General features: G+C 38.5%; 1 protein-coding gene across 2 annotated transcripts; it reads right to left on the reverse strand.

The window, feature by feature from the left end:
• Positions 1 to 1,301: 1,301 nt before the first annotated feature.
• Positions 1,302 to 22,107, reverse strand: LOC108709476 (solute carrier family 45 member 3). Of its 2 annotated transcripts, XM_018249371.2 has the most exons (6): positions 21,833 to 22,107; positions 9,340 to 9,538; positions 5,354 to 5,732; positions 4,085 to 4,903; positions 3,556 to 3,821; positions 1,302 to 1,820 (listed from the first exon to the last, which is right to left on the reverse strand). In XM_018249371.2, exons 3-6 carry the CDS (start codon positions 5,520 to 5,522, stop codon positions 1,428 to 1,430), a joined length of 1,647 nt encoding a protein of 548 aa, XP_018104860.1. In that variant the 5' UTR covers positions 5,523 to 5,732; positions 9,340 to 9,538; positions 21,833 to 22,107; the 3' UTR covers positions 1,302 to 1,427. The 2 variants fall into 2 exon arrangements, with proteins under 2 accessions (XP_018104860.1, XP_018104859.1); XM_018249370.2 differs by lacking the exon at positions 9,340 to 9,538.
• Positions 22,108 to 27,342: the final 5,235 nt, after the last annotated feature.

Genomic DNA, 27,342 nt, shown 5'->3' on the forward strand with positions numbered 1-27,342 from the left:
CTTTGTCTACTATACCTAGTAAAGCAGTTTTAGAAATACATAGGGGCAGATTTATCAAGGGTCATCGAATGGAATTACTTCGATATTCGAAGTCAAAGGGTTTTTTTTATCGAATTTGGCCACATCGTACGATGAAATCCTTCTATTCGAATTATTTAATCGATTGATCAAACTATTTTACTTTGACTTAGCCAAATGTTGACTATAGGTTCTAGGAGGTCCCCATAGGTTAACATAGCAATTCGGCAGGTTTAAGGTGGCGAAGTGTCGAGGCCGAACTTTTTTAAAGAGACAGCACTTCGATTTTCAAAGTCGAACTTTTTTTACTTCGAGTCGAAGTCGAATTTAGGCCTATTCGATGGTCGAGGTACCCAAAAATTCGTTTGAAATTCGAAGTTTTTAAATTCGAAAATTCACTTCGACCCTTAGTAAATGTGCCCCATAGTGTATGTCTTATTGTACAGATAGCACTTTGTGTTGCCATTACAGAAGAAAGAAATCCTAATATATGAAAACATGAATGAGATAGAAGTGGCTCTTCATATGTATGAACAAATGTATGAACAAAGCCCATAATTTATTGTTATCAGTGAGTAATGTTGGTTTTTAAAATGAAGGTAAAGTATGATTTGTTTGTGAATGAAAACCTTTACCTAATTAATTGCAAATGATTGAATCTTTTGGACTTCCCACTGTTAAAATTAGTATTAGGCTCAAAACCAAAGCATCTCAAAAAGGAAAATACATGTTATAAAAAAAATGTATAAATAGCCATACACATGCAATGTGCAATATTTAAATGTTTTGGGAAGGAAAAGCCTGTTGTTTGCTTTCTGGTCAGTGGACCAGAATTTCCATGATATATGTATCAGGATATAAGAGCAAATTTACCTGCATTCAAGTACTTGCACAAGTAGCCAGTAGCAATCAGTCCAGTCCTTGCTTTAATTTTCCAGCTTGCAGTAGATTCAAAACCAATGTCTTATTGGCTACTACTGGCACTTTAAAACACATGTTCTTTTTGTTTTTTGTTGGGATCAGTGGGACTATGACTTATGAACTAATGTTCAATGTGTAGCTATTCAATATTATGAATGAGCACTATTTCTTTTGGTAAACCAATATACTTTTAAAATGGTAAGTGTGCAGCAAGACTGAAAAGGGTGGAAACAATGAAATGCATTATATCAAAGCCAAAGGCTCCGTTTTCATTGCAATAACTGACAATTTAACAGCAACCTAAAATCTTCTTCTGGAATGGGATATAACACAACAATGACCGTATTTACAAAACACTTTGGTCCAGTCTCCCATTCAGTTTTTAAATAAAATTCTCTGGTAGGACATATTGCAGACATTAAACTGAACCTCTGTAAGATAAGTTAACTAAGATTTCAGGCCAGATAGAGCCTTTACTGTTTTTTGCACTAATGTGCTGTCAGTTTGGTCAAGTCATTTTTATCAAACACCACTTTGTTGGAGAAGTAGATGGCTATAAATCCAAAGGCTGCGGCAACAGCAACGTATGCTGTGACTGTCTGTGTCATCTGCACAATAAAACCCATGATGAGTGATGGCACCACCTGTGATAGAAGAATGGCACTGTCTAGGATGGCCATATCGAGGCAGATTCCATGCTTTGGTGCAGAAGGCTCTGCTACAGTGACAGCTCCATCACAGTCTGGGTCCAGGCACAGTGGAGGTGAGTGAGATGGGAACAGTGACACACCATTTGGGGTGTCTTTATGGAATCCTGTCTTTTGCTCTTTCTCAGTCACATTATTATAAACACCAGCATCTTTATATTTGGGCAGCTGCATCTATGGAAAAAAATACTCAGATTACATAAACAGCTATTGGTATAGACAATACAGGCAGGTTATTGGTGCTATTTAAATAAAGGATACAATAGAAATACAATAATATATAATATGATATATGAACAATAACATAAAGAATATTAAAGGGATACTGTCATGGGAAAAAAAATTTTTTTCAAAATGAATCAGTTAATAGTGCTGATCCAGCAGAATTCTGCACTGAAATCCATTTCTCAAAAGAGCAAACAGATTTTTTTATATTCAATTTTAAAATCTGACATGGGGCTAGACATTTCTCAGCTGCCCCAGTCATGTGACTTGTGCCTGCACTTTAGGAGAGAAATGCTTTCTGGCAGGCTGCTGTTTTTCCTTCTCAATGTAACTGAATGTGTCTCAGTGGGACATGGGTTTTTACTATTGAGTGTTGTTCTTAGATCTACCAGGCAGCTGTTATCTTGTGTTCAGAAGTTGTTATCTAGTTACCTTCCCATTGTTCTTTTGTTTGGCTGCTGGGGGGGGAGATATCACTCCAACTTGCAGTACAGCCGTAAAGAGTGATTGAAGTTTATCAGAGCACAAGTCACATGACTTGGGGCAGCTGGGAAATTGACAATATGTCTATCCCCATGTCAGATTTAAAAATTGAATATAAAAAAAAAAAAATCTGTTTGCTCTTTTGAGAAATGGATTTCAGTGCAGAATTCTGTTGGAGCAGCACTATTAACTGATTCATTTTGAAAAAAAAAAATTTCCCATGACAGTATCCCTTTAATCTTTTTAGTCTTGAAAAATAAGATAGTCACCCAGTAGGCTCCATTAATATGCTAAAGAACCATTTACATCTATGGCACACTATCTGTAATGCTAGGTGCTGGGACTTACAGAACAATAGGAGAATTTCTCGCAGCCTCAGATATGAAGCCCATCCAATGAAAGCAGAAAAGAGAAAAATACAAGAGGAAAAGAGATAAAAATGGTGAAGACAAGAGAAGAATGCAATAAAGTTTCTCAGACAGGGTTACTGCAATAGGTATGGACACCCTAAATGAAGCAGCCCACTGGGCACCAGTGAAAATGAGCTGTCCAGCTCCCTAACTTTAGCACTTAAACATTCCTGCAACTTGAAAGAAAATATCCACGGGAAACAGCAATCATTTCTTTGAATTTAAACCTGCCTTCAGCAAGCATTTTCATAATAACATAGACTTCATACATTTTATGACCTACAATTATGTGTGTACAGAAGCATTTTAACTTTGTTTCCTGTCATGCAAATACTACCTACAGCAGGATTAGGCTAAGTCTTTGGCAAGAATGCTGTATTAGTATCTTCTGAAAATGCAGGTATTTCAGGTCTTTAATATGCTTGCAAGTGTCAAGCTTTCTGTAGACTTTGCCTAGAAGCAAATTGCAGCTTAGAGGGGGTTGCAGATAAAGGACATCTTTCTAAATAACTGTATTTGCTCTTTATTAAAAATGAAACATGAAAGTTCATCAGCACTAAGATTTTTTCATGGTATTGCTGCCCCCCGGATGGTACAATATTCCGACCCAGAGATTCTTCAGCAATTACTGCACATTCTCAGAAAAATCAGGGCTTGATCTTTTTTTTAACACAGTGCCTTTTAAATGCTTGTGCATTATGACACACACAAGTAAACACCCTTGCATGCTGAAGAACTTGACTCATTTCATTCAATATAAAGGTTAGGAAGATTACTAGCTGCTTACTTACTTGACGGTTATTGTGATAAAATGTTGTGAGGGTGTATGGCACAATCTGGAGAACAGAGAAGGTGAAGCCTGTCATGGCAGCTGATATTGTCACAATGGTAACGCTGCTTGTGAAGCACATGACTATTGTAGCCAATGGGAGGCAGACAATGCTAGCAATGTAAATTGACCGGGTGCCAAACATCTTGATTAGATACTCCATTGAGCAGGAGAACATCATAGAAATTACAGACTGAAGGAAGAGTCCCATGCTTCCCATTCTTACTCCTAAAAATTGGAAGAGAGAGTCAGGCAGATGTTAGGATATTTGGGATATGAACCGCACAGCTGGACACAGTAGTAAGCCATGTTAAGAGGTAATCGTGAGTCAGGACTATAACAAAGTCCTGAAAAAACACAAGTTAAAAAAGACGTACAGGTTATAAAAAAGCATGTGGAAACCAGTGAAATGTAAATTATAGTCCTTATACAACTAACAACTTTGTATGTTCTGCACCAGAAAAAAATCATTCACCTATACCAAAACGCACCTTCATCATAACGCAGTCTGTCTTCTGTGCCTGGCTTTGCTACTGGAACACCTTTGTACAGACCCTCACCCACAAAGTCAGTGTAAAAGAGCATAAAGGTCATAAGACCCATCCAGGAGCACAACTGTGCTACAAACAGGTGCCAAAGAGCAATGGGCACTTTGCAACAGAATGTCCTGAGCCGTGGAAACAATGCACACATGCTTCTTAATGTCAGCACCAGCTGCCACGCTCTGAGGGGAAACGTCCACAACTGACAAGCCTGTAGACAAGGTCCTTTTCTGACTGGGTGATCTCCTGGCACTTCCACTTGTATAATACTTGGCTTCAGTTCTTCAGAGACAAAGAATGTTGCAATGACACATCCAGTGAAAATAACAAGTAGTAAGAGGAAGAGAAACTGCTCTTGCCCACCTAATTGCTTTGCCAGCCAAATACCGCTCCAGTCCACAGCTGGCAACATAGTTCCAATGCAGGCTCCAAGTCCAACTGTCAGTGCATACACAGAGAATGCCCTTCTGCAGCTCTCTCCCTCTGGAAAAAGGTCAGAGAGCAAAGCTTCCAAAGGCGTCAAGCAAACCTGTCCACAGGAGTCCAACAGTCCTATGCCCAGCACTAGGAAAGCAACCTCTATTCCAGCATGATTGGCACCTAGCAGACTGGCAAGGTGACTGGAGTAAGGAATGATAATGAGGCTCAACATCACTCCAACGCACATAAGCCAGATAAAGGGGCGACGACGGCCATACCTGCTAGTCCAGCTGTCGCTAGCAGATCCAATGAGATGAACAACTAGAAGACCAACGATAGGTCCAATACCTACCCAAGAAGGGGAAAAAAAAAATCAGAGGTTTGTTTAGTGGCAGAAATAAAAAAAAAGATATTTATTTATTACAGCAATTGGCAAAAAGTATGTTCAGTCCTATTAATTGAATTAAAGGGGTGTAAACTGTTCCTTAATAATTCATGGAAACTTTGCTTATTATGTGACCAACACCAGGGCTACTCAGTGATGATCAGCTTTGTCAGTCATTTGGGAATAATTACATGGTTTTCTTTTCCAGAGCGAATTAGTAATAATCTTACTTGAAGACTTTTAGTCAACAAGGCAGAGAGCGAAGCTGGGTGTACATGACAGCTAGGATTGTTCAGTTTGGCCAGTTTTAAACCACACTGGCTAACATCTACCTGTATTTTGCTAAAATTAAATCTGCTTGTAATCAGATCAGTCAGATTCTTATTAGGAATGATTTTAAGTGTATGACTCACCTAACACCATTGTCATGAATTTGCCTTCCACTCCAGCTTCCAAGAGAAGAGGGGGAACGAATGTGACCCCTGCAGCCAGGCACACCTCCAGACCACATGTTAGTAGGTTTATAAGAAGTAGCTGTGCATGTGGGGTACTTAGATGTTCTTGGATTCCTGCATGCAGCATTTTCTTAATTAGCACTGCTTACGGGTTCATGTAAGCCCTTTAAGTCCAATAACAGTGTATCCTTCTGAAATTTGTATTCCGTTTACAAAGACCCATCTCTCATGTGAAGACCAGGTGATTTAGCAGTGGTTAAAATGACAAATGTTGATGAAGTAAAAGTCAGGAAGGTGTCCCCCATAAGACAGGATCCAAATTCATAAATATCAAAACCTAGAAAATAAAAATAACAAAAAACATTTACACCTTTACGTCTGCTGTTGTCTATAGAAGTAATGGCCTGTTACTCAAGTAGGTACATATGATGTAACCCTTTGACTGACATTTAGGTTTTATTTTCCTCAAAGCTTGCAGACTTGTTTTTTCAGTTACTCAGAAATTGCATTCAATATAATAAAATTTTTTAATAAATATATAAATATATATATATATATATATATATATTCTGTCTAACACTGCATAACTTTTTTCTGAATCAATCACTGTTTTTGTGTTTGGAGGTGAGTTGAACATGCAATGCCTGCTGATTGTTCCACAAAACCACCAGCCACAGTGCCCATGACGTGGACTCAGTAAAATAGTTTATCAGCACCTGCTATATTCCTATCTGACAGACACTTTCAATAGATTGTGCAGTAAATAAACACCACCTCTATTTGACATATGATTGCACAGTGTGTTAAAGGAAAACTATACCCCCCAAACAATGTAGGTCTCTATAGAAAGATATTGCATAAAACAGCTCATATGTAAAACCCTGCTTCATGTAAATAAACCATTTTCATAATAATATACTTTTCTAGTAGTATGTGCCATTGGGTAATCATAAATAGAAAATTGCCATTTTAAAAAATAAGGGCCGCCCCCTGGGATCGTAGGATTCACTGTGCTCACAAACATACCAACAAACCATACATGTTAGGTCACATGAGCCAATTAACAGACAGAGTTGTGTCTTTTGCTTCCTCACTTCTTCCTGTTACAGTTAGAGTTGAAGTATTTCTGGTCAGGTGATCTCTGAGACAGCACACAGACCATCACGAAATGGTGGCTCAAGGCAAGAGATGTAAAAGGGCAATATTTACTTAAATATATATTCCAGTTTGGTAAGATTCTTTAATATGCCACTTAATATGATATGAACTATCTGTTGCTTAAGTGTTCATTTTAGGGGTATAGTTTTCCTTTAAGGGAAAGTTTATATATCACGTTATGTAATCAAAGAATTCTTCACTTTCTCTGTTAACTCTGCAAAATGGGAGCAGCCATGACATCAAGACAATAAAATCCGAACAAACTAGAACTTTCACATGAACGGTCTTTTATCTCTCACGCATTGTTCTGAACATCTGATAACAACTGGTAGATAAACAGGCTGCGATTTACTTAAATACAATACAAACTTTGTAGGGCGAGGCTTTTTCTTTTCCATGGTAAGTTTCATCAGGGTAGTGCTGTGCTTGTGAGCTTTGTAAAGCACTGCACACGTGAATGCAAAAATATTGGTAAAAATTCTCAAACCCCAGAAAAAGTGCAGACGTATGGCATCCTCAGCTTGAAGACTGCACCAGTTACCTTTGAATTCAGTCTGTGTATCTATACATATTACCTAGACTGGTCATCATGGGTCCTGGGGGTAATATAAAGAAAAGTAATGGTTTTGCCATTTATTTGTGCCTATTTTGGCAACTGCTAGCATAGTAAATTAGTAATTGCATCCATGAAATTCAACCTTTTGGTCTAAATGACACCTGCCTACCTGCTAGTTGATTTAGAGGAGGGTTAAATAAAAAATAGTATAATAAAATATATATAATACTAAATATATTATAAATATAAAAAATAATAAATAATTTAAATCTGAAGCCTTTATTTGCCTCATTGGGGAAAAGTTTCCCTCCCAAATCAGGTGAAAATAATAAAAAAAAAAATAATGCTGCAAGTTTGCCAGCTTTAGGGTTTGCTCTACACAGAAATTAGATGCTTTGTAGCTAGACTACAGTATGCTCTAACAATCGCTTTTTTAATAAACAAATGCACATACACTAGAACTGAATTTCTTGAGACTCAGGGCAGATGTAATCTTGGATCATACGGAGGTTAATGCAAACCTGAACCAGACTTCCTGCTTCTAAAGCTGGACATACACATCATGATCCTGTTTGTCCATCTGATAACGGAATGACTAGTCAATTCGGCAACTTGTTTAATGGGTTATTCTGAACATACCCGCAGAACAAGATTGCCAATTCATCTGGCAAATGAATATATATAGTAAATAACAATCACCTGCTAAACAACATTTTAGGGTCAGTCCACATGAGCAGATTCGGGCAGATTTAGTCGCCTGGCGACTAATCACTTCTTCTGGGCGACAATCTCCCCGAACTGCCTTTGCGTTTCTTCCCGTCCCCTATAATGAAAAGTTGCCTGCGCTAAAGCCCTTAAATAGATTTTGGTCACGTAATCCAATCGTTTAGGGTCTGTTCAATGGTCAAACAAAGAAAAAAATCAAATAAGTCATGTCTGTGGCTGAATAAAAGTAGTTGAGAACAAGTGTTGTTCCTGCCTTTCTTATATTGTCAGTACACAAAAAAGCATTGACCAAATACATTCTGCTCTAAATTATTACATTATTAGAACACTTATGAGTTTTACCTTTGTTGTATTAAAAATTCAATTAAAACTTTATTGCAAGTTATTCGTTAACATAACATACTGTATTTAATAATGGTAGGGTGCCCTTCCCTAGTGGACTGGAGCAGCTATAGCTATATATGCTGCTATACTCATTTAGAAATCTTTTCTATCAGTTCCACATGGACAGCAGGATCGATTAGAACTAGATATAGAGATGGGAAATAAACACATTTACATTTGAAAAGCTCAGGAATGTATCACTTTACCTCCAACTGAATTGGTATATTGGATTTGTTATGATCCTTTTCTTCTTGGTGGAACAAAGGAAAGCTTTTAATGTTGGTAAATTCTGTACCTTCAGTTTAATTTGCTATTTGTTGAAAAGATGCTTTCTGCAAATCTTAATTTTGCCAGAAACGAAATTCCTCTGCTAACTTTAACTTATTTTCTTCTAAAAGTCAATTCAATCAAATATTTTATGTCAAATTCCTGTTTAGATTTGTGTAGAATTTAATGCACAAAGTAAAGCCTGGTATTACTGTAACAACATACAGTAACTAAAATAACAGCTTTTTTTTTTTTAAAGGCTCATTCAGTTCATGGGACCTGCAGTTGTAGATTAAATGTCAATTAATATTTTTACTTATCTTACTGCAAATTTCAATAACTAGGAGAGTAATTATATTATGTGAATAGTGGCCCTTAATTAAAAAAAATCAGCAAATCCAGCAATATAAAACTGCCAATTCCCAATATCCTAAAAAGTAAATGGCCAGGCATACAGGGAGAGAATAAATACTTGTGTGATCAAAAAAAAAAAATCACCCTTTTTGTATGGTGGCAAAGGAATTATAGTTATTGCGGCTTTTCAACAATTTGAGGCTATTTTTGGGGCAAACTTTGTGGATATTATTTTTTTTATTATTTCTAAAAAACTGATTTGGAATCTCTCATACCTAGAAGCAACCAACATAAAATAAAAACATTGAACAATGACGGTTCAAGTATGATTTCAGATATAAACTAGGACATACATGTTTCCTAAACTGTAATTGATGACATACTTAAATTACATAAGGTTTGACACCTGTATAAACCATGTACTACCATGGACTCCCACATTTGAGAGGCATAAAGATTACCACACACAATAGGTTGTTTTTGCTTTGATCTGCATTACCTTAGTCTTGCTCTTTTATAAAGGGAAGCCCTGGGGAACTGTGGCTGCCTGGACTCTCAGATTCTCTGGATTTACATAAAGTGGTACTTGATACTATGCTGGGAGGGGGCATTCTCCTATTCTTTGTGAGGGCAGCAGGTATTTCAACATTCCTCAGCTCTGCACACTCATTCTTTCCAGCTCTGTAACTGGTTTGTTGCTAGGATAAGCAAGTATATTGTAATAAAGTAAAACTATACCAAAAATAACACAGAGAAAGCAGTTAATTTAAAATAACAATATGTAAAGAAGCTTATAGGGGGGGGGATGGCGAAGATGATATCATTGGAAATTAGAATATAGTGGAAAAGATAAAAAGAATAAAACATGGGGGAGGAAAAAAAGACAAGAACACAGGAATTCATTGGTTAGACAAGGACAATGCACACAAACAGCAAGACAGGTAATAGCTTGGATCTTACATTTAAAATAAGCAAACTCATTTGGAGAAATGTCAAATATCTGAAAACAAAGGTACAGTTCGGACAATAGATTGCAGAGGCTATAATGTAAAAAAATGGGCATACCCTAGAAGCACCAAGGGGCAGATTTATCAAAGGTCGAGGTGAATTTTCCAATTAAAAAAAAAATCGAATTTCAAGCTATTTTTGTGTACTTCGACTACGGAATAGTCCAAATATCAAAATTTATCATGTACTGTCTCTTTAAAAATTCGATTCGACCATCTAAAACCACCTGAATTGCTGTTTTAGCCTATGGGGGAACTCCTAGAACCTATTTGGAGTCAATTGAGGAAAAACTTCAAATCGAATTCGATCAAATGCGCTATTCCATCGATTCAAACGATTCAAATTTGGCTGAATACGGACATATTCGATCGAAAACTGAGCTATTCGACCCAAAAAAAACTTTGACTTAATTTCTGTTGGTCTTTTTGAATTCAAATTTCAACGTTTTTTCAATTCGAAATTCAACCATTGATAAATATGCCCCCTACAGTCTAGTGTGGCCAATTAACATGTGTAGTGCTGCAGACTAAGACTGCACCCCTGCACATTTAACAATCTTTGTCTTGTTTCATCGTAAGACATACCCAGATGAGGTATGGAAAGTGTCATTTATACTGTATACATGTGTACCCGTAGAAACTAAGCTAAAACATCTGTTATTTCCCACAAAAGGATATAAATAATGGGGATTCTGTACAGAACTGCTGTACCCCCCTGGAGGAAATAGAACTTTCCCATAATGAAGATTCATGCCTCCATGCTTGTTCTAAGTACTCAAAACCTCTAAATCCATAGCCTTTGCTTTATCTATGTAATCCTTCAGACTTTCATACCTTTGCTGTTTCTCCTTTAAGACATTTCTATTTCTAAAATCTCTTTTGCACCATATTCTATTTATGTGCACACAGGAACACACTAGCTGAGATAGGATTGGAAAGTCACAACACACAGGTAATTAATCTCACTAATGAATACAGCAACACAATACATATATATAATGATACCTGTAGTTACTTTCAAACCAACTGCAGCAGTGACAGCCACAGAGAGCAACTATAACATCCAGATTTGTGCAGAGATTTCTAGCTATTCTGTGCCGTTTCTCTTTTATGCAAATATTAGGTCTCCAGTGTTCAGGGGTTTTTTTTTGTCACGTATTGTAGTATTATATAAAATTTATTGTATAATATTGTCCTGAGTTCCATTGACCCAAATGTAAACAATATTTCCAAAGGAAAAAACACTGATTTATTTGTGTTTCCTTATATCCCTAGTTTTAACTTCTACTCCCTCTTTCCTCAACGGGCCTTATCTTTGCCCTGTTTGCTGAAGCAAAGTTCAGCTAATAAATACACAGAAGCGATTCAGGTAACAGATGTGGCTAGTGAGTTTCACTCAACCATAGGGCAGTGGCACATGCTGCTACAGGGGGAGATTAGTAGCCCAGCGACAAATCGCCTCTTCTTCGGGGCGACTAATCTCCCCGCAATGCCTTCCCGCCGGCGATTTACATTGTAGCACTTGAATCACTTTGTTTTCCGAAGTCACCTTACCTGGATATTAGGTCACATACCTGTGTAGTAGGCATACTCACTCACTAATTAAACTGCTTTCTGGTGCTACCTGGTACATGGGTTCACTGGAAATTATTATCAGTATCACCTGATTTGCCAGCAGGTGAGCCTCCACAACATCACTGCAAACATCCCACAATGCACTACAGAATATTGCTGCCCATTACCAAGACAGCCTTCTGTGTAGCTTTGGGGTAGGGTGTTGATGGAGACAGTGAGCTTAATTGTTTAAAGTAAAAGTAGTATCAAAAAAAATGAAAGTGTTTTAAAGCAATACAAATATAAAGCAGTGTATCTCTACACTGGTAAAACTGCTGTGTTTGCTTCAGAAACACTACTATTGTTTATATAAATATGCTCCTGTGTAGCAATGGGGGCAGCCATTCCATGGAGAAAAAGCTCAGGTTACACAGCAGATAGCAGATAAGCTCTGTAGAACATAATGTTGTTATCTGTTATCCACTATTTGACCTGTGCCATAAAGCTTTTTTTCAATTTGCGCCACAGCAGGAAACAAACAGATCAGTTTTACCAGTGCAGGGCAACACTACATGATATTTTCATTACTTTTCCTTTAAGTTTACTTGTGTCGCTGTAGGCTGGACCTTCTGCAATATTTTATAGAATGTCTGGACACCAGCCTACAAACTTATTAGCATTTTGTACAATAACTGCCCATACAGGGAAAATTGCAGCAAATCCCAGTCAAGTCAATAGGACACAAACCGAGGCATTATGGCTTCAAATAGCTGTGGTTCAGACACCCCTGTGCCATTACCCTAAGGAAAGAAAATGTAATTGTACTGTATCACTGCAATTAAAGCAGAAGGAAAGGTGAAATCACTGGGGGAGGGGGGTGCCAAAAGTAAAGCTGGCCATAGACACGCAGAGTTGATTTGTGACGAACGCTCGTTTGTTTCAGTTTAATGATCTACCATTAACCATTCAGATTAAAATAAATGGGAAAACATCAGACAATGTTCTGGCCATTAACTGACAGACATCAATCATGCAAAAGTCATGCTCGTACAAATCTTCATTTCATACAACTGTATCTTTGCATCTATGCCCAGCTTTAAATACCCCCCCCCCCCAGTGATTGCATTCTCTTACCAAATACCCAAGGCCACTGCTCAGTTAGCAAAAAACTGCACTGGCACGGGGTTCTTCACAGTGAGCACCACAGAAAGTGAACACAATCACTGGGGGTGCCTAACTTTTGGCACCCCCAGTGATTTCACCTTTCTGTCTTCCTTTAATGCTAAAAAGTAACAGTAAAATGTAGAAAAGTGCAAAAGATAAGAAACTAAGCATTAATGCACAAGGCACTGTAATTTTACACAATTAATAGGGTAAGCTGCCCCTTTTTACATTCGTATGTGTGAGCTGCAAATGGTCTTTATGGTGCTGTTGGCTGAACATCCAGGGAGACCAATACCTTGAGGAGGTACCTCTGCTATATATATTCAAACCTTTCACAAAACTGGCCACAAACTGTTCAATATCAAGACATTTAAATGTTTACCTTTCCTACAAATTAGCTGCCGGGGAACAAGCAACCAAATAAAACATGAGGAAACATCATTAATATAAATGTGATTATAGTGACAAATAGGAATCTGCATCCTGGAAGTTTTTTTTTTTTTTTACAAATGTTTATACACAGAAGGGAGTGATGACTGAACTTGCTTTCGTGTTGTAGCTATGATGATCTAAGAGGGATAGGAAAAGTTATTTTATTGTGTTAAAGTTCCATAACCTTTGGCATTGATTGATTGGGATCATGATGATGCATTATTTTCCAATACTGGATAAATAAGAGAAAACAACTCTGGCTAAACTTCTAGACTGCACCTTGGGCTAAGAATTTGAATTAAGTAAAATAAATTATTTTTCTTTAACTATAAAGTCTTTTGAAATTCCTAGCACGGAGATAAGAAAACAATTGAAAAGATCAATAAATCCACCACATCAATAATTCAAATAGCTTGTTGATGTGAGCAGGACCGCCATTAGAAATCATGGGGTCCGGTACAACAAAATTTCCGGGGGCCCCCTGAGCCCCGCCCATCCCAGCCCACAATCCCCACCCATCCCAGCCCCCAAGCCCCACCCCAGATCCTACCTACTCCACACCACAGTTAAAAGACGAAATAGACATCAGCGCTAAAAATGGTAAACACATAAAAGTTTTTAAAAAATGATTGGTGGTCAGAGCCCCCCTTAAAAGTCTTTTTTTTTTTAAATATTGGCACCAGGTCCCCCCCTTACAAATTAACATTCGGGCCCCAGAGAATATATATAAAAAAAAAAACATTGGTGGTAGGGGCCTATAGAGTATTAAAATAAAACATTGGTAGCCAGGGGTTTAATAAAATTAAAAAAACCCACATTGGTGTTCATTAGAACTGAACTTGTGGCTTCTGGACTTCAACTTTGGCTCTTTTCACGGGATCAGGACTTCAAGTTCGGCTCCTTTCGTGACTATAGGTCTTTCCGTGGCATTGGGACTTCAAGTTCGGCTCCTTTTGTGACTTTTGGACTTCAACTTCGGAACTTTTATGCAGCTTCAGGACTTCAACTTTGGCTGTTCAGAACTTTGGCTATTCAGGACTTGGGTTCTTTGGGACTTGGGCTCTTCGGGACTTGGGCTCTTCGGGACTTGGGCTCTTCGGGACTTGGGCTCTTCGGGACTTGGGCTCTTCGGGACTTGGGCTCTTCGGGACTTGGGCTCTTCGGGACTTGGGCTCTTCGGGACTTGGGCTCTTCGGGACTTGGGCTCTTCGTCGGTCGGGACTACGGAAGATGCTGCATGGCTTTGGGCACTGATGGTAGCCTTGGATGTGGGGGATTATGTGAACATTTCAATAAACTTGTTTTTCATGAGTGCTTCCATCCTGTGGGATTGTCTGAATTAAGTGGATAGTATCTGGAAATTGTCCATGGAGTGGAGACTGCTGGTAGTGCTGGTCGTACCATGGCAATCAGTTGTTTAGCCAATCAGACAGGTTAAAAGATTTCTGTCAACTAACAATAATTTCTCTGCATGTATTGTCTATCTGACAATATCAATGGGTAACTGTCACTAGAATTTGTCGTACATAACTTTCGTACGATTGCTGTCATGGGAAAAACATTTTATTTCATCTGAATGATTAGTGGCAGGTCGAAAGATTGCGACATCCAATCGTTTGTCAGATTCAAGGCTAAAATCTGCACGTCCATGGCCAGCTTTAGGGTACAGACTGGGCGATTCAGAGAGATCTAGTCACCTGGCAACTAATCGCCTCATCTTTGCAGCGACCAATCTCCCCGAACACCTTCCCTCTGTCTTGCACCGGCTATAATGAAAAGTCGCCTGCGGCATGGCATACGCGGCGCTTCGTATTCTGAAGTTGCCTCAAGAGGAAACTTCGGGTGACTTCGGAATACAAAGCACCGCGTGTGCCATGCCGCAGGGGACTTTTCATTATAGAATGCGCAAGACAGCCGATTAATCACCAGGCGACTAAATCTCCCCGAATTGCCCAGTGTGCCCCTACCCGTAGCCTCTTCAAGCCTTCATTAAAATCCACCTATGATAACAGCACAATAAAGTGGGGAGGGAAGGAAGTAATGACTGGAATAGCTTCACTTTCCCTGTTTGCAAAAAGTATATTCAGCATAAGCCCTATACAAGAAATTGAATCCTGAACAAGGGGGAATATTGCCCTTTCAAGGTAAAATATATGGTATAAATCTCAGGCATAGACTAAAACATTTTCAGGCATACAAGCTCTTGATGGTGTTAATCAATGGCACATAATACTTAAAATTGTGACTTTGCCAAACATGGAAACAATGGATAGTAGGTGATATTCTTGGCAACTGTTGCAACAGGCAAAACTTAAAAGGGATAATATAATATAATATTTTAAAAATGATACACATCCTAAGTACTCACATGCATTTAACCCTACTTACTGCTGCTAGCTGAAACAAAAAACTGTTAAAAACAGCATCAAGCCAGTAACACAGGGCCAGGACCATAAAATGCATGCACAGTTACATATCTTATCTGCCCCAGTCATGGCCACGGTTGCCACATGGCCAGTAAAAATTATGCTTGGTGCCAATGTTATAAATAGGACAGAAAGATAAAAATATAGGATGGATTGTATTTTTTCCAGAAAAGGTGACCACCCTAGCCTTGCCCCAGTTATTCCAAAACGAATCCCCTAAACAACCAGATTAATAAGTGTGACCCTCCAAGGGATGTTTAAGTGCCCAGCCTGGTCAAGGGCTCCATAGACATTTTTGTGTGATCACCGTTTTCATATAATTCAGCCCTTAAACATGTGCAAGAATATAATTGACTCACTACATGTACATAGTACAGCACTGCTCTATGCTAATAACACCTAGGCAAGTGAATGAACCTTGTTTAATCCACAGTTATACCATTTTTGACTTCTGTATTGAACAAATGAGTTGTTGGGAGGCTTCAATTAATAGAACTAACAATCTTCTTGGAGATTCTTGTTCAAAGGTTGCTGTGCCCCTTTCAGAGCCCCATCTCTGCTGGTTAGCCAAGCAGCTATTTTTTAAAATAGATGAGTGTCACCAGTGCTAAAGATTAAACAAATATAATTAAAATATAATAACGTCTGAATAAATATCTTCCAAAATTTGCAGTCCCCACATTTTACTCATCAATTACCATTAATATAATGTAGCAAGGTTAGTAAATTGAATATTATATTTAACATTTTAATGTTAAAGGGGTGATAACTTTTAGTATGTTATAAAATGGCCAATTCTATGCAACTTTTCAACTGACCTTCATTGTTTAAAATGTTTTTTTTAAATGATTCGCCTACTCCTTCTCTTTTCCAAATTTCAAATGGGGGAGGGTCACTGACCCCATTTATAAAACAAAAGCTCTGTAAGGCTACAAATGTATTGTTATTGCTAATTTGTCTTTAGATCCAGACACTCTCCTATTCATATTTAATTCTCTTATTCAAATCAATGCATGGTTGCTAGGGTAATTTGGATGCTAGCAACCAGACTGCTAAAATTGCAAACAGGAGAGTGGCTGAATTAAAAGATAAACAAAAACCACAAATATTAAAAAATGAAAACCAATTATAAATTGTCTCAGAATATCATTCTCCACATCATACTAAAATTAAAGGTGGACAACCCCCTTTCATCCACTGAAATTGTTTGTGGTTATCTGTGTTGGAGGGAGAATTAAATGCAATTTAAAATGGTAAAATCCAAATTTATAAGAAAGCTGCAGGACAAATAGTATTATATCTAAATCCCTTCTTCAGTTAGGTTACTGTGCTCTTCCTTGTGCCACAGAATATCACCTTCTGGTCTGTGCTTCTCAGGCTTTTTGCCTCCAACACTTTCCTGAGATTCAGTAGAACACAAAACAGAAACAGACAGAACATGCCTAACATAGGCACTGAGAGCACGGAACTGACAGAAAAAAAGCCCTATATTTCAGTTTACTCTACCATGATTCATGGTTCATAAAAATACATAATCCGTTAAAACATGACTACAAGGAGGCTGAAGTGGTAAAATATTGGATTGCCTTATAGTACAGACATACATTCTCTCCAAATGCAATAGAATTGGATGTTTTAGATAAGGTCTGCATACAAAGGGAGTTTCTTGAATACATCTACCACTTATGACCAAAATGTTCCCAGGAATTCTTGCAATACTGGTTGACTTAAAGGGATACTGTCATGGGAAAAAAAATTTTTTTCAAAATGAATCAGTTAATAGTGCTGCTCCAGCAGAATTCTGCACTGAAATCCATTTCTCAAAAGAGCAAACAGATTTTTTTATATTCAATTTTGAAATCTGACACGGGGCTAGACATTTTGTCAATTTCCCAGCTGCCCCATGTCATGTGACTTGTGCCTGCACTTCAGGAGAGTAATGCTTTTTGGCAGGCTGCTGTTTCTCCTTCTCAATGTAACTGAAGGAGTCTCAGTGGGACATGGGTTTTTACGATTGAGTGTTGTTCTTAGATCTACCAGGCAGCTGTTATCTTGTGTTAGGGAGCTGTTATCTGGTTACCTTCCCATTGTTCTTTTGTTTGGCTGCTGGGGGGAAAAGGGAGGGGGTGATAATCACTCCAACTTGCAGTACAGCAGTAAAGAGTGATTGAAGTTTATCAGAGCACAAGTCACATGACATGGGGCAGCTGGGAAATTGACAAAATGTCTAGCCCCATGTCAGATTTCAAAATTGAATATAAAAAAATCTGTTTGCTCTTTTGAGAAATGGATTTCAGTGCAGAATTCTGCTGGAGCAGCACTATTAACTGATTCATTTTGAAAAATTTTTTTTTTCCCATGACAGTATCCCTTTAACTACTGCTATTTAAACAAGAAAAAAAAAGAATTAACTGGAAAACTAAAATGCTTAAATTGAACGTGTCAAATAATGCAGGTGTATATTGCCTTCCAGATATATTGCAGACCTCTTGGGAAACTGAACATGCTCTTAACAGGCCCCTACGGAAGTAACCACACAGCTAAGCACCACACTGAAGCGTTTGCCAAAAATCTCACATTTCTAATCGCTATTTAAAATCCTGCCATAAAAACAGCTACTTTACCCAATGTAAATTGCCTTTCCTTCTCCTTTAAACTGAATAGCCATGGAAGACAGTACGACATAACCTATTTAGAAATCTATTCTGTTGCAGGACTCAACAATCCAATACCACTGGCAGAACAATAATGTTAACAGCAAATGCTGATCGTTACAAAAGAAACATTATAGAAGAACCATCCCAGATATGCATGACGACATACCACATATAAAGTTAAATACCTGAAATACAGGTAGGCTAGTTCTGCATAATATCTTTCCTCAAAGCATTATTTTTGATGTGCACAGGTGTCACGAAACAAGAATGTGTCAATAACTGTGAGAAGTCATTAAAGTGCAAGTCAACCCCAAAATAACAATTTGCCTAATAAAAGAAAACATTAATCTAAGTAACTTTGAGATATACATTAATTACAAATTTTCTATGGTTTTTAAGTTATTTGTATATGTATTGCTATTAAAAGCAGTGTTTATCTGTCCCTTTCTATTCTCTGCCCTGACGTCTAAGACTGTTGATACAATGTAAGACAAGGCTGCTGATTAACAGACCTGTCTTTGCTGAGGAACCAAGACTTTTGCAACATTGTTTAAAAAGTAACAACCAGGAGTTAAGCCAATGCTGCTTTCAATAACAATTGTTTTTACAAATAACTTTAAAGCACTGAACATTTTCAATAAATGTATATTGGAAAGTTGCTTAGAATTATGTTTTCTTTTATTAGGCAAATTTTTTCTCTGGGGTTAACTTGCCCTTTAAACTTAGTACGTTCACTGCTGTTTCAACAATTTGTTCAATATTCATGACACAGGCAAGATGAATATATATGGCACCTTATTAACAGGATGGTGCATTGCTAGGTGCAAAAACTGGGTGACTGAAAATATCATACATAACTTAGCGCACTTTCCCTCATATTTAATAAAAGGCACTTAATTTGCCCAGGAGCAGTAACCCATAGCAACCAATAAGATGTTTGCTTCCAAACGGGTAACTAGTAAAAGCTACCTGTTGATTATGTTGTTATGTGTAACTGCTCCTGGGCAAACTTAATTCATTAAGTGGCAAATAGCGCCTTAACTTTCCTCTTGAAGTTTTAGCTAAGCCACCCTCATGATAATAAAATGAATGCCATTTAAAGTGAAGCACAATATCTTACCATTGCACAAGCACAAGCTTGTGCATCCATCGTGTGTATTTTAGGCAACAAATAGTTAATTTGGGGACATGCATATTAAGTCTAGAGGAGGTGGGGAAAAAAGGGACAAAATCATATCCTAAGTATTCATTTAACGTGAGTCACGATTCTCATCTGGAAGATCAGAGAGAAATTCAGCACAGCTCCAGCAACAAAACTAAAATAGAGAAAGAGATGACAGAAATTGGGCAGAACGCTTAAATTAAGGAAAGAGCAGAATTTCCACAATGCACTACATTAACCGCTGTCAGCAAGTTGTGTTCAACTATTAAAATACATTGCCTTGTAAAATATTTTATTAAATTTAAAAGGAAATATACATTCCTGCTATCAAGCTACAGTACACCATCATGTAAAGTGCAAAAGTGCATGTGTGTGCATACATATATATATCCATATTATCCAGAGAGTTCCAAATTACAAAAAGGCCATCTCCCATAGACCCCATTTTATCCAAATAATCCAAATTTTTGAAATTGCTTTGCTTTTTCTTCATAATAACAAAACAATACCTTGTACTTGATCCACACTAAGATATAATTAATCCTGATTGGAAGCAGAACCAGAGCATTGTGTTTATTTAGGGGCATATTTACCAAGGGACAAATTTCGAATTGAAAAAACTAAATTAAGTCAAAGTTTTTTTTTTTTTTTGGTCGAATAGGTCAGTTTTCAATCGAATAGGTCCATATTCTGCCGTATTCGAATCGGAGAAATATCGCATTTGATCGAATCCGATTGAAATTTTTCCCCAAAAAAACCTTAGATTTTTCAAAGTCCACCAATTGACTCCAGATAGGTTCTAGCAGGCCCCCCATAGGCTAAAACAGCAGCAACAACATTTGTCAGGTTTTAGATGGCGAATGGTTGAATTTTTAAAGAGACAGTACATGACAAATTTTGCTATTCTAATTTTTTTCAAATTCAAAGCAAATTTTAGCTATTCCCTAGTCGAAGTACAGACAAAATAGCTCGAAATTCGAAATTTTTTCATTTGAAAATTCACCTCGACCTTTGATAAATCTGCCCCTTAATGTTTACATAATTTTCTAACAGACTTAAGGTATGAAGATCCAAATTACGGAAAGATCCATTATCCAGAAAGCCCCAGGTCCCAAGCATTCTGGATAACAGGTCCCATACCTGTATATAAAAATCAAGTTTCAATATGATGTTGTATTCTTAAGCTCTGTCCTAATGAAGACCTTGCTGATGGACTGATATACAGTTTATACTTTGCTTAAAGCCTCTCTGCATTGTTCCTGGCAGCATTCTGTGTGCTTCTAAAATTCAAGTGCTGTGTGTTCAAGTCCAACTCATTAATACGACCAATTAAACAAATATGAATATATTTGGCAGCAGTAACAGAATGACTCCTTCATTTCCTAGTGCCCATTGGCAAGTATTAGCAAATGGGACACGTCCCAGTAACCAGTGCATTTCCAGTGCTGACAGGTCACTTGCTTAAGGCATTGGACAGGCTAAAAGAATGTTTTAGGGTTAGTTCACCCGAGTAGATTCGGGGAGATTTTGTTGCCTGGCAACTAATCACCTCGTCTTCTGAGCGACAATCTCCTCTAACTGCCTCAGCGTGTTTTCCCATAGGCTATAATGAAAAGTCGTCTGTGCTAATGCACACGCGGCGATGCGTTTTCCATAGTCCGCAAGGAAACTTCAGGCAACTATGGAAAATGCATCGGCGCGTGTGCATTATTAGTGCAGGCGACTTTTCATTATAGCCTATGGGAAAACATGCTGAGGCAGTTCGGGGCCATTGTCGCTCAGAAAACGAGCGATTAGTCGTCAGGCGACAAAATCTCCCCGAATCTCCTCGTGTGAACTAACCCTTAGGGTTTATATAGTGAATAAAGAACCCCCTCTTGTAATATGTTACCGAGGAGTTTCATGACCATATAAAAAGACGAGGCCGAAGGCCTCATATTTGCAACTGGGGGTACTTCTGTGACAGAAATGACATCAGAACTCACCGTTTATAACTGATGACATCAGAACTCACCGTTTATATAGTGAATAAAATACACCCTCTTATAAAATATATGGATGATATAAGTTACCGAGGAGTTTCATGACCATATACAGGTCATGGAACTCAGAGGTAACTTCTAATGTCCTCATATTTTGCAACTGGGGTAATTTATTATAATACACAAGTTTCACTGAGTCATGTGACAGAAATGACATCAGAACTCACCGTTTATAACTGATGATGACATCAGAACTCACCGTTTATAAGGATATAATTTACAAGATATTCATGTCTTTTGTGTATTATAAGCAAATACACAGACAGTGCTAGGATTGTGTGCAGTTCTCCCATGCTCTGCCATTGTACAAGGGATGGATTTGACACACAGACAAGTATGTTAACCTGCACTGCCTGTTTCTTTTGCCCCATGCAGACCCCGGGCTTCTGGGACAATTAAGGCTTGGAGGTTCCCCGCAGAGAGAGGCACAAAACAAAGTCCCCAGACTGAGCTGCTAAAGTTGCCCGCTCGTTGCTGCGAGGGAGGGACATGAGGAGAAGGGAGTACATTGTGTTGTTGGGGTGGGAACAGTATCCGCAGAGACTTACCTGTATGTGTATAGGGCTGTGTCCTCTGTCTCTGCTCTCACCGACTCATCGCCACTTACTACCCAGTCTGTGCCCCGTGGCTGCTACTGCCGCTGTCTCAGCCTTTTAAAGTCTATCGCCTGCGCATGCGCTTTGACGAGTTGGGCGGGTTGACCGGAGAGACCTGTCTGAAGAGGTGTGTCCCAGTGGGAGAGTTTCAGTACAGTGAAGATGTGGAGAATGCTGCAAATGTGCAGAGTGTCATTCTCTGGAGCTTTCATACACAGCGTCTTGGGGACCCTGCTCTAAAGGCAGTCGTTCACGTTGCAGTTTAGGCAGAGGGATTGAACAACTTTTGGACCAACAACCAATGAAATCTATCTGTCAGGGCAGATCATCCTGGATCCACCAGTATTACAGGAATATCTGTCAGGACAGCTCTACAATTGACCAAACATGTCCATGCAGTATTGTCAAAATCTACGCACGTCTGAGTACAGATTTTTTTTTTTTCAGCAAGGCAACTGCATTATGTCCACCTGTACAACTTTAACTTTGCACCTTCACCTATTTCTGTGCTGTTATAACTAAACTTTGTTAGGATTGGTGAAGAGCCAAGAGCATAAGGGTCAAATTTTCATAATCCTTCCAGTGTCGGACTGGGACACCAGGGGCCCACCAAAAACCCTTAGACCAGGGGCCCACCCAAACACCTTTAGACCAGTGGCTCACTCTAAGGGGCAGATGTATCAAGGGTCGAATATCGAGGGTTAATTAACCCTCGATATCGAGGGTCAATAATTAACCCTCGATATTCGACTGCCGAATTAAAATCCTTCGACTTCGAATATCGAAGGATTTTGCGCAATTCGTTCGATTGAACGATCGAAGGAATTATCGTTCGATCGAACGATTAAATCCTTCGAATCGAACGATTCAAAGGATTTTAATCCATCGATCGAAGGATTATCCTTCAATCATAAAATTGTTAGCAAGCCTATGGGGACCTTCCCCATAGGCTAACATTGGCCTCGGTAGGTTTTAGGTGGCGTACTAGGGGGTCGAAGAAATTTTTAAAGAGACAGTACTTCGACTATCAAATTTTTTTTAGTCGAACGATTTTTAGTTCGAATCGTTGATTCGAAGGTCGTAGTCGAAGGTCGAAGTAGCCAATTCGATGGTCGAAGTAGCCAGAAAAAACATTTGAAATTCGAACTATTTTACCTCTATTCCTTCACTCGAACTTAGTGAATGGGCCCCTAAGTATTATTTTCTTCCTTTAATTAGTCAACCTCTATTCTCCTATTCTCTTTTCTTTCCACAGTATAACATATTATTCCATCTATTTAGCCTCTTTATGCTCATAGAAATAGGGAGTGGTCATGAAATAAGCCAAATGTTTAGAAGCAGGAGGGCCCACTGACACCTTGGCCCACCGGGAGTTTTCCTGCTATCCCGGTGGGCCAGTCCGACACTTAATCCTTCCCATAATTGCGTTTTGGGTGTAAAATATGTTTTCTTTGGTATTATTTCAGATGCTGGTTCTTGCCTCACTGTACAAATACATATTTACAGGTGTTTTTACTTTTTACAGTACTGCCTATATTTTAAGGGACAGGGGACTCAGCAGAGCTTCAAATACAACCGGCTTGTAAAGGAGCAGTCTTTTTCTTCCCCGTGGCTGCTGAAAAAGCCACTCCCTCACTGCTCTCTTACTTGTAACTAGGAGGCAAATTGAGTATTTTCCAGGACCGTGGGATGCACTTTTCCAGGCAGTGACTGTCAGACTTTCTAAAATTATCTTAAAAGTAATATAACCACATAGCTTACAAATTCTAAGTTGTGTTTCCTTTTATATACTTCATAGCTACCAGGACAATATGTCTCATCTCTTCCCAGACATATTTGCTACCAAGTAAATAAAAAAAATAGCTCACCTTCCTAACAATGCAGATTTGTATGGATTTTAGAGTAAGTAAAAAACATAAACGTTTAAAGAAACATTAACATTTAAGTAAAAGTGGTTCAAATATGAAAAAAAGCATTATGTGCCATTCCAGAATATATATAGTGTTTATATATTTGCTAATCTGAAAACCAGACAGTAGGGAAATCAGAAGTAGATGTCAGCTATCAGCCCAAACCGTTTAAGTTATTTATCTCTGTTGGTTGAAGGAATATGATCATTAAAATGTGATTAAGTCGCATTTTCAAAAAGTAATAGGCACTTTTGTGTTTGCATGTTTTCTGGTACATATGAGCCTATTTAGTTTTGATTGATTTTGTTTGCACAAGAAAAGTATATGAGAAAAAAAAAATGAAAGCACAAATAGTTCACAGAACTTTAGGGATGGCCTAATGATAACTGGTCTGTTTTCTACACAGGAAGGAAAGAGTTAATCATGGTCAATTTATTAGACACTCCATTAATTATAAACACTAAGCTACAACTTTAGGCCCAGGGGCGCTTCGCCAAGGAGGCGAGTTGAGGCTGTCGCTTCAAGCGGCAGCGCTACTCCTGGTACTTTAAGGGCTGAATTTCTGGGTTTCAAATTTGGCTCTTCTAGTGCAGAGAGCGCAGTTAGGCTCTCTGCGCTAGTGTCCTGGCCCTCTCTGCCGCCTCGTGGACCCCTCTGGGCCCCCTCAAGCGCAAAAAGGTAAGAGCACGGGGGAGGGTGGGGGCAGCAACAACTGCTGCTGCCTCAGGTGGCGGATGGGCCAGGATCGCCCCTGTTAGGCCACTACTCTTCTGCTGAAAAAGGTACCGGCCCAGGGTACTAATCTAGTGACGATGTGCCGCCATGTTATATTGAGTCCCAGGGATCCCCGAGGCTGCATGTATGTGTATGTATGCTGTATGTGTAGTGCAATAAATCCAATTCTGAAAGCCTTTTTTCTGTTGCTCATGCACAACCACTCAGCAGAAAAGATTGCTGAAAAGGATTAAAAATAGCAGCACAGTGCATACTATTGTTATACCGCAGGCCAGTGCATTTATCAGGGAAAAGGATAAGAAGATGCAGGTTTAGAATGTTTCTCCTTTAAATAATGGTACCAGTATGATTGTAACAGGTACTGAAAAGGCAAATGTTCTAAATCAGTTGTTTTCTTCAGTGTATACAATAGAGTCAGGGTTCCCAGACCGACCTTATAGCGGCACTGTTGGCTCATCCCAAACTAGTCAGTGGCTGACTCAGGATATGGTACAGGTATGGGACCTGTTATCCAGAATGTTCGGGACCTGGGGTGTTCCGGATAACGGATCTTTCCGTAATTTAGATCTTCATACCTTAAGTCTACTAGAAAATCATGTAAACATTAAATAAACACAATAGGCTGGTTCTGCTCCCAATAAGGAATAATTATATCTTAGTTTGGCTCAAGTACAACCTACTGTTTTATTATTATAGAGAAAAAGGGAATCCTTTTTAAAAATGTGGATTATTTGATTATAATAAAGTCTATGGGAGATGTTCATTCCGTAATTCGGAACTTTCTGGATATCGGGTTTCCGGATCCCATACCTGTACATTAAATCGATATTGACATGTTCCTATAAACAGCATAGGAATGTGTCAGTATCAAGTAAATGCTGCACCCGGAATAGTTCCCCTCAAAGCCACCCCCAGCCCCCACAAACCTGCATTTCAGTGATTGCGGGGCGGCGCAATCCTTCCATAGGCTGATTATGAATGAAAACAGAAATTCAGCCTATGGAAGGATCGCTCTGCCCCCAGCCCAGCATCACTGAAGCAAATCAGAAGATCTGTTAGTAGTGTCAGCCGGTCTGCTGCACACAGGTTCACGGGGGTGGGGGTGGCTTTGCGGGGAACTTTTCCGGGTGCAGCATTTACTTGATACTGTCATGTTCCTATGATTTTTATAGGAACGTGTCAGTATCGCTTTAAGCTTTCCTAAAAATGAAAGGTGCCAGGGCCAGATGGAATACACCCTTAAGGCCCCTATACAATATATGATATAATAAACAAAAGCCATGAATATTTTGTAAATTATATCCTTATAAACGGTGACTAGTGATGTCGTCAGTTATAAACTGTGAGTAGTGATGTCATTTTGACTCAATAAAACTTGTTTATTATAATAAATAAAATACCCCTTGTTGGAAAATATGAGGATATTAGAAGTAAGCTTGGAGTTCCATGACTTATATAAAAGCACTCAGCCTTCAGCCTCGTGCTTTTATATGGTCATGGAACTCCTTATATTGTACAATAGAGGGTACTTTATTCACTATATAAATTTAGGACAAAGTCAGAGGTTATAAACTGAATGCTGAGTGCTGGAGAGAATAAACAATGTACCCTATCCTCTTGTGGTCTTCTTACACCTTCTAATACACACATATGCTCTAAATTATGATCTAGGTTATTACGTACATAGTCTAACGGCAAATGTGCTTTGTCTTTAAATGAACTCATGTCTTTATGACTCAAAATAAATTGGTAATGTGGTGTGGCAAAGTCCTAAATGTAGCTACAGTACTTGACTTAATGCCAGTCACCTACTATTGTCATGAAGATATTCCAAAAAATATTCTGTTGAAAGTAAATTCAGATTTATATAAATCACAAACAAACATTACATTATGAATCTATAATACTACTGCATATAACCAGTACAGGTATGGGACATTTTATCCAGAATGCTTGGGATCTGGGGCTTTCTGTATAAAGGATTATTCTCTAATTTGGATCTTCATATTTTAGTTATACTGAAAAATCATTTAAATATTAAATAAACCTAACAGTTTTGCCTCTATTGAGGGTTAATGATACCTTAGTTGGAAAAAGAACAAAATAACACGTTTTTAATTTTTTTTAATTATTTGATTTACACAGTCAATGGGAGACAGCCTTCCCATAATGTGGAGCTTTCTGTATAACAGGTTTCCAAATAAGGGATCCTATGCCTATACAGGGTATGAGACTGGGCACAAATCTTCACAGGAAAGTCTTTGACCTGAAATTTCTCATGAGAAGAATGTAAAATATTTGGGTGCACCTATTTATGCTTGTGCCAGGACCCTTTCATTAGAATCTTGCTCTCCCAGCAGCAAGCAGAGTAATAAGTGAAGCTTCTGGGCACAGCTGTTTTTGCCAACAGCCAACTGTTTCTTTTTACCCGATGATCTGTAATTAAGACTGTATCTGTGCACCTAAACCCAACACCACTAAAATAGCTTCACATGTCAAACCTCTGGTTTAAGAGCTGTTGTCAAATGAAAAGTCCATCATCCTCAGTCGAGTTCAATAACAGCACTGAAATATGAAATTGGTCAAAATTGATGCCACAGTGGGGAGCTGATTGTGTATAAGTGAAGAAAAAGGGAGTTAAACGGAGGATTGGTTTAATCTAACCAAGCAAGAATGTAATATAAGGGTTTTGGCAAAGATAGGGCAACTGAAAAAGCAGCCGCCTTGCCTAACCTTGTACTCACTGCAAGTAAATTACATTTGGCTTATGGCAGGAAATAGGCACATGGGATTAAGGGGCATTCATTGGAAAGTGCT

Source organism: Xenopus laevis, chromosome 2S (genome assembly GCF_017654675.1).
Source record: "Xenopus laevis strain J_2021 chromosome 2S, Xenopus_laevis_v10.1, whole genome shotgun sequence".
Taxonomy (NCBI): Eukaryota; Metazoa; Chordata; class Amphibia; order Anura; family Pipidae; genus Xenopus; species Xenopus laevis.